We start from the raw sequence: 8,894 nt of genomic DNA on the forward strand, positions 1-8,894 counted from the left end.
TTAATTGCTCTGATAAATGTTGGAAATGTAAAAATAAGATTGGTTCTTTTCATCACATGTGGTGGCTATGTGATGTTACAAAGAGGTATTGGAGATAGATTCATGAGATAATGGAAAAAATAATAAGAACTAATATCCCGTTTACTCCAGAGATACTGTAATTGAATATATTTCCGAAAGACTTTGATAAACCAGATAGGTATTTGATAGTTCATATGTCGACAGCTGCAAGAATAGTATATGCCAAATATTGGAAAACAATGGAAATACCAACAAAACAAGAGTACGTGAACAAAATATTTGAAACGGCGGAAAATGACAAACTGACACTTGAGATGAGAGCTGGTACAGAATGGACGTTTCAAAAAACTTGGAAGAGATTCTACGATTGGTATAATGTAAATGCAACTGATAAATAAATGTAGTAATTTGAGAACGCAGAAAAGATAAGCTTAGTGGAATAAAATAGATAATGAATTTAGAAATCTAACAAGCAGAAGAAACGAAAAAGTCTCTTGTTATGTTATATGTTGTGGGGGGTAGATGGGGGTTGTTTGTATGTATGTTTGTATGTCTGTAGTATATAATGGAAAAAATAATAAAAGTGTACCTTCAGGTACTTAGAAAAAAATAAAAAAAGAAAAACAATCTTTTTCTGTCTTTTTTCAGTCAGGAAGGCATCCTTTCTCATGTAAAATTGTAATAGGGATTTCTTTCAAAATAATTTTATCTGTATTGTCAATTTTAATCTTGTATTAAAATGTTGTTGGAGCACTTGATCCCTTATCTTCTTTCTCACACAATAAACCAAAGTATCCCTTGGGACATTTCTTGTTTTGGCAAACCTAAAGTTTATTCTATAGACATTGCCACTTTCTGTCTCCATGCCTTCCTCTTCTCAGTTCAAAAAATTGCCAAAATTGTAATAATCCTTTCTCTACTATCTTCGTTAGGAACCTCTACAATAGCTCTAAATCTCAAACAGAATTTTTTTCTCTCAGTTCCATTAAAGCCAAATTGTCTACTTTTTTTCCAGCTCTCTATCCACATCTTCTGTTTTATTCTCTAAAATCATTACCTTTTCATTCATTTGCTTTACCTCTCCAGACATTTGCTTTATAGAGATTTCCAATTTTTAACTTCCTGTCATTCCCTCTTTTACTTTTACAAGCCTTTCATCCAATCTTCTTTCAAAGGCTTCTATCTTATCTTTTATCTTATTTCCAAGATCTTCCATTTTACTTCCCATTTGTTCAAACAATTTCTGAATCAAATCCGGTAAAGCTATTGTTTTCTAGAGATAAGTCTATCAAACCCCTCCTACCTAGTTTTTTTCTGGTATTTGCCATTGTAAGATAAAATCCAAAAGCAAATCTTACAAACTTTACAGATCAAGCAGTTTCACTTTTCACTCTCCACTACTTTGAGTCAAATCACCATAGCAACGGAAGTCAAAGTCTGAGTCATTCCCTTCTCTTTTGTTGTGTAAAATCCACCAATTAAGTACAGTCTTTTAGAATAAACAAAAAATAATCCCACAGCTGTCTGTTATCTTTAGCTAGTAATTCTGCTGCATACGCACTTTTGTCAGAAATAAAATTAAAATCAGAGATTAGAAAAATAATTGTCCCCTTTTGCCTTTCAAAACTCTTATATATCCTCTTTATTAAGCTTTCTGCCAAAAGTTTTTAAGTCCATAAATCCTTCAGATAACTTTTTACTTTGTAGGCTCAAAAAAAAGGCTTATCTCATTGTAAAGAGTCGTGTCTTTGTCTCAGAGAAAATCTCTTTGTCTGTAAAATTTTGACTGTTCATAAATTTTCAAAAAATGAGAACAGCTTGGCTTAGTATCCATATAAAGGCTACATTGCAGCTGTGAGAGCAGATGAAATCACAGCACTCCAGACCGCTCAGCCAGCCCTGTAGCTAAGGAGTTTTTGGGGAGGGGACCACCATCCAATCAAATCAAAGTTAATTAAATTAACTTTGATTTAATTGGTGGGACTCCTAAGGCAGCCCCGGCTGCAACCAAGGGGGGAGGAGAACACCACCAACAGCAGGTCTTGCAGGCATGCCGGGGTGCTCTCTCTCGCTCTTTCTCCGCCTCCCTCGGCAACAGGCAACCAGCAAGCGCCCTGCCGAGCTTCCCCATCTCCCTCCCTCTTGGGGTGGACATGGACAGACAAGGAGGCGGCTCCACATGCACAGACAAGGAGGCGGCTTCCCAGACAGCCACCTCGCGCGGGACACCTTGCCCCCCGCCGGGCCCGCTGCTGCTGACTCTGCCGGGCAGCCGCCGGTGCCTCCCGCTTCGCGCAGCACTCCCGGATCATCGAGGGGTTGTTCTTTTTTCCTTCTTCGAGGGTCTGGGCGAGTGGGGCGGAGGGGGCAGGAGGGCAGGTCCAGCCCGGAGAAAGTGGAGGAGTTTCTTCCGTCTGCTTTTCATTGTACGATGAGTTGTTTGCTTTGCAGCCTGGTTGGGTAAACCTTGGCTCAGCTCTTGATTTTTTAAAAAAATATTTGAGGGAGGCAGGCACCCAGGAACAGCAGCAGGCGGCACGGAGTCACCAGCTATTCGACTGAGGGCAGTGACGGGGGGAGGGAGGGGGAGCCGAGGACTGGAGAGGGGCCCATAAAAACCGTGGGGAGGCAGGCCCCGTGGGCCCCACGGGACCTATGGGCCTGTGCTCAACTCAGCACCCGGCGAAACCTCCATCTCTGCAGTTAACCCTTGAGCAGCAGCTGCTAGTAGTGCAAGTGATCTCCCTTTGATCCAGGAAGATTTCGCCAGCTGGAATTTCCTTTCTTGCCAATAACAGTGTTTCTCATTCTTTGAAGACGTCAGTCACCCATAATTCCTCACCGGAAGCCTTAGTCCTGACTCTTTTCAAAGGTTAAAAACATTTACTTTATTCATACAAGTATCCAAGAATAGTGCAGCTCCAAAAAAAACAATGTATTTGTGTTTCAAACTGAATAGATTTGTTTTGTTCTTGCTCCCATTATAGGGGAAATCACAGAGTTATTCTTTCTTCCATCAATGAGATAGGTTTTTCCCCTTTTTGGAGAAGATACAACCATCTTTTTATTTGAACTTATTATCTTAGTAACGCTGGAGCAAGGTATGAAGTTTAGATGCTGATTCAATTACAAACAGGATATAGGACTATTTATCACTAACAATAACAGTGTACATTAGCTATTCAGTTTTCAGGTGCCAAAGTTCCTTGAACTTCTAATTTCATGCAACTAACATTTGAAGCAGGAGTCACAAATATTATCTACTACAGAAACTGATGGATCACAGACTCATGTGACTTCCACATTCCCATTTCAGCTTTAACTGCAGAAAATCAGCATTCTTAGACAGCTACCTCTGCAATTCTGAAAATCCTAGAGGACAACAAAGGGCCTCCACACTTCATACGCCATTTATGTACGGGCACAACGAAACAGTAGGTATTCTGCGTGTAGCAGAACAAAAGAGCTCTCAAGGAACATGTGCCAAGGAAGACTGTATAAGTCATATTTGGTTCAGGCAAACTGGCTTGAGAAGTTGACTTATGTCAATTTGGTTAAGCTGAGCCCTAGTTATGTAGCAGCCTTACAGGTCAACGACATGGTTAACAGAAAGGTAAACATCAAGCAGTAACAAAGATGATCACATGTTTTCCACCACTAGGCTCAGAACATTAGATGAGTTAATAATGGGCCATAATACGATAGGTACAGAAAATCCTGAGGAATTTCAGATGTTTTAATGACTAAGAGATGCAGCTATTATATTCCTTTCCCATGAACAAAAACTTGTCATTCAAAAGAAAAGCAACAGGGGAAGAAGCAACAAACAGTGGCATATGCACTTTTATTTTTATTTATATAGAAAAGCTTTGGCTAACCGCACAATTAGACATTGTAAAAAATACTGAGATGCCAAGGAAAAAAAAATATTCCCATGCCAAGTTCCCTACCTTATACTCTAATGTGCAATAAAATGAGCCCTATATACCCTCCATGTCCTCATACTTCCAAACTAATCATTCTCCACATTTTTGGATGTCTCATTTATTATGGAAAGGTCAGAAGAGAACAGGTCAGAACAAAGTGAAATTTACGGAGGGAAGGAGACAGTCACAAAAATGCTGTTGCCATGTAATGCATAGTTCCAATACAAAGTGAGGCAGATTCAGTGTCATTTTACAGCAGACAGAAATTTCAGGCAACTCCCTCAGATAAATATTTAATATTCTTACCGGGACTGTCCAGCTGAGATGCTCCATTCTTCTCGCTGCCCAGTACTGCGAGATTTCGATTTGTCTTTGCATACCGAATCAGCATGTTTCAAGGTACGTTTGGCTGGAGGAGATATGTGGCTATCGCTCAAGCTACCATCGCTACCATCATCTCTCTAGGGAGGAAAAAGAAAAGTGAAAGTTTACCTCATTTTATGCCATCTGGCTCCTATCAGCAAAGAAAGACTCTATTACCCCTCTTGGGGAACATGAAATCAATGCCAGTTCATAAAACTACAGTCCAGTACTGCTTTTTATCAAGCCATGGGAATTTTATCAAATATCCAAGCCAAAACTTGGAAGTCTAATTACAGAAAGAAGGTACGGGAGAACTGAGAGTTTGCACTGTCTTTTTAAGAAGCTGTGTCAGATTTTCTAGCAAGTTGAGGCGCAGGGAGTAGTTCAGGATGCCCAAGGATAGCAAGGATCATACAATACATTCTATACAAGCTGTGGAATCTGTATGCCACCAAAAAAAACCCCTCATTCTACAGAATAATGTTTATACCTTCTCCTCATTACAGATGCAACCTTAAACATTAAAGGCAGACACTGAAGACATCAAATTCAATTGAAATTCAGAGAAGTCATCGACATTTTTTTTTCTTCCTACTAAACGGAATGAACACTTCCTGACCTCAAGGAATCCTTTCATATGGATAACTCTGTTGGATTACTCCTGCATGTCTGACATGGAAAAAGATGAAGGTGCATTCTATGACATGCACTCAGTTCTCGTTGGGCACCAGAAACGTTTTCGACCCCAAGGTAACAGCAGACAGGATGTCTTTCAAGCAGACTGTCTAGCATTACCATTCTTGTTACTGAATTCAGAGGTCGCCAAATGCAGCCAGAAAACTATATTTTAGAAGCATTAGAAAGCAAAGAAATCTGTGCATAAGCTGTAAAATAAGTGTACACGACAGATCTGTCTTGAATTAACTAAAGGCCTGTAAGTCAAGCTCACTATAAATATGCACACACATGCAATCAATATAAACTACAGGCAAACTACAAACTACCATACCACAGCCATGTTTATACATGCTATGTGAACTACCAAAGGTGTGTCCGCACTATTACGCCAGTGACGCATGTCAATCCTTTATTAAATATCCTGAGTAATTCTGTGCTAGGTAGAAAGGGAAGCTACACAACAGGTTTCAAGCCAGTTTGAGCAGAGTGTGAAAGCTCAACTGGAAGAAGCAGACGAGGCAGAAATATTGCATCACTGCCAGAAGATATGAAGCAGCAAGCTATACTCAAGCTTAATTTAAAACCAAGGGTGGTTAAATGCAAAGGATTTTTAAAAAATGAAATATGCAACAAGAAGCTAGAATATTCTACAAAATCACTCTACTGATTATTTTTTTTTTAAAAAAAAATAGTGGATAATCATTTGTCAACTTTATTTTTTTTTCCCCTACAGAGCCTGATAAATACTTTGGCAGAGTTCTGATGTGAAACTGTCAGAATTGATTTAAATAAGAGCTCAAAGGCCTGAAGTTGTTTTTGGTGAAGTTGCACAAACTCAATGATGTGTCCTAAGACGGTAATGTGAAAGTTTAAAACCTGTAACATAATGCTAAGTTAAACCACCATCACTTAAGAAGCTCATTTCCACATGATCATGACTTGCTTTAGCCTCAAACTATATGCATCAGTAGAAACAGCTAAAATTCACCCATAAAATTCAATATAACTGCCACTTAACCTATGTGTTTATAGGTTAAATCCCCTGCCACTAATCTCATCTTATTACAAAAATGTTTTGGGGGAAAATTAATGTATACAGAGGGAAATGAGTTACAGAACTCTCACAGGCAATATACCGCTACTTGCAATTCCAACAAAAAAAAGGTGTTCCAATGACTTCGCTAACGGACTAGCTACTCCCTTGTTCAACTGAGCGCTAGGCCAGCTCAGAGTTCATACAGCAGCAAATGAAGGGTATTATCAAGACTCAGACGTGCTCTCTCTTTCATATACTGTTTGGAAAAGGAAAAAAATTCTGCAAAACACAACAATGCTGCCAAAGAAAAAACATTTGAAATTGTAAGGTTAGAAACAGAATACTGGTCTGATGAGTAGCTGCCTTCAGATAAGCAAGCGCAAACAATAGATTCAGGTAGGTATGAAGCGGTAGAACAAAGTTTGAGCCCAGCAGCACCTTTTAGACCAACAAAATTTTATTCAAGGTATTTTATTCAAGGCTTTAGTGTGCACGCACACATTCTCAGACACAATGTTAGGTATGTCTACATGGAACACACAAGTGTGCCTCCTTAAAACTTCAAATCATGCCTTAGGTCAAATACTAGGTATAGGACTATAGTATAATGGAACGGCTCAGGTGGTCGCTTTTATAACAGAGACAGTTTGGTGTAATGGTTAAGTGCACGAACACTAATCTGGGAGAACCAGGTTTGATTCCCCACTCCTCCACTTCCAGCTACTGGATGACCTTGGACAAGCCATAGTTCTGTCAGAGCTGTTCTTGAAAGAGCAGTTCCTGAAAGAGCTCTCTCAGCCCTGCCTACCTCACAGAGTGTCTATTATGGGGAGGGGAAGGAGTCTGTAAGCCGCTCGGAGTGAAAAGCTGAGTAAAGAATCCAATCTCTTCTTCTTCTATAACAAATAGGATTGCCACTTAACCTATGTGTTTATAGGTTAAATCCTATAACAGATAGGATTGTAAATTGTTGCAAAGTTTATCATAAGCAGCATCACCATCCTTTTACCACATTACCTTTGCAACCCTCTTTCTGCAGTATGGTATGTCATTCCTTAGACAATTCTGTAATCCTAGTCCTATTGCATTGTTTATTGGAGGCCCATGCTGTTTGTTTGAATTGATTTTTACGCTTTGCAATCCTCCTCGAGTTTCAGGAAGACAGGCGGATAAATGAATTATTTTTTAAAAAAACTTTAGAATTACTTCCACTTACATCCAAACAATAAAAAAGTGATTCCAACTTTAAGTATGGATTGAGTGGACAGGACAAATTGTGGCTCTGTTCACCTGTGTCCAAGTCAGACTAGCGTATCTCACCCTTGATGATATATGGACCCAGAGGTTAAGTTGAAACTCCCAATATACTACATGCTAGCTTGCTTCTTTAAATTGTTAAGTGGTTCTCACTCAGTTTAAATGCAAAGACAATGAAAAGTCCTGAAATATCTTAAAGACTGGCAAATAGCAGCTGCAATTAAGAAGACACTCTGAGAGTAAGCACAGCTGAATAATAACATTGGACTTACTTCTACGTGTACCTGCTTACGATTGCTCCTATTGTGTAGTATGGGGTAAGTTACCTGTTTTTAGACCAAATACCATAAACCTGCAAGATCTACCTGTGAAGATGTTGGTGTGCGAGTCAACCAAATAGGGGTGGGAGATGAAGTTGTACTTGGCCAGAGACATTTGGAACAAGCCAAGCCCCCCCTCCCCCCCAATACCATTCTCAGGAATGTGCCTCAGATTCTGCCCGTGGTTGTGTCAGTCTGGGAGGAGATGACATAGACATACACTGCAACTGCTGCCTTCACCCATGCCCAGGAATGATACCAGTGCCTTGGATGTCGGGGTGGAGACCTGGCCTTTGGTACCAAGCAGAATGGTCTGGTTTGTCACTGTTGGCATGCATGCCAGGGCTTGCCCACCCCTGCTGTTAACACTTCTGGAAATTATGAAGCCAAAAAAAATGGGAATTGGGGGGGGGGGGGGCTGAAATTAAGAAGACTATAAAGAGGCTTGCTGTTACCTCGCAGTCCAGGCAATTTAAAAAAATATATTCCCCCACCATAAACAGGTGAATACACTATTATGTAAGCTTGTGGAAGATAAGTCTATTAATAGCTCCTAAGCCACAGTGACTATGGGGAACCTCCACATTCAGAGGCACTAAGTCTCTGAATCCCAGAGCCAGGAGGCAACATCAGGGGAGGGTCTCGGCCTCTATGCCCTGTTGCTGGCCATCCAGAGGAACTGGTTGGCCACTGTGTGAGACAGGATGCTGGACTAGATGGACCACTGGTCTGATCCAGCACGGCTCTTCCTATGTTCTACCGAATTTGGTTAATACAATAAACCACAAATTATGTAACTCCACAACTGAAACTTTGGAACAGTATACATCAATTAACTGAAAACTGGGCCTAAGGGCAAGAAATATTGAATGGCAGAAAAAAGTGCATGAAAATCAAAGGGTAACAGCCCTCTTCACAGGTACTACTGAAGAAAACAATTAAGAATGAGCATCCCAAAACAGGAAATTCTATTCGGAATGCAAGATCTGTCAGGTGTCACCCTCATCCTTATTCTATTTTCTAGAGGGTTTTTTTCCCTGTGCTGATATTTATTTCCACCAACAGGGGGCTCACTCTCCCCCAACAGCTTTTCCTACATAGTCAGTAGACTTCCTGGGTTTGTAGAAAAATCCAAAAACTAAAAAAAATCCCTTCAGGGACGGCTGAATTCCCCCCAAAACCTTTTGAAATGGCCTCTGCAGGGATCTGCTTCAGGCATCAACGGTGAGAGATTAGAATGTTGGGGGGGGGGCTTCTAACTGGCCCTGTCAGTAAAAGGGTGGGGGAAGGGCC

The 8,894-nt window shown here is 40.4% G+C and overlaps 1 protein-coding gene across 1 annotated transcript in view; it reads right to left on the reverse strand.

Annotated features, from left to right (window-relative positions):
- Nucleotides 1-5,328, reverse strand: part of ATAD2B (ATPase family, AAA domain containing 2B) — a 94,157-nt gene extending 88,829 nt beyond the window's left edge. Inside the window, exons 1-2 of the mRNA XM_015407334.1 lie at nucleotides 5,320-5,328; nucleotides 4,254-4,408 (exon numbers count right to left, since the gene is read on the reverse strand). Coding sequence (XP_015262820.1) covers nucleotides 4,254-4,408; nucleotides 5,320-5,328 — 164 coding nt within the window. The remainder of the gene's footprint in view (nucleotides 1-4,253; nucleotides 4,409-5,319) is intronic.
- Between the last annotated feature and the right edge of the window lie 3,566 nt (nucleotides 5,329-8,894).

The sequence above is a fragment of the Gekko japonicus genome, unplaced genomic scaffold (assembly GCF_001447785.1).
Source record: "Gekko japonicus isolate JY-2015 unplaced genomic scaffold, Gekko_japonicus_V1.1 scaffold239, whole genome shotgun sequence".
Lineage (NCBI taxonomy): Eukaryota > Metazoa > Chordata > Lepidosauria > Squamata > Gekkonidae > Gekko > Gekko japonicus.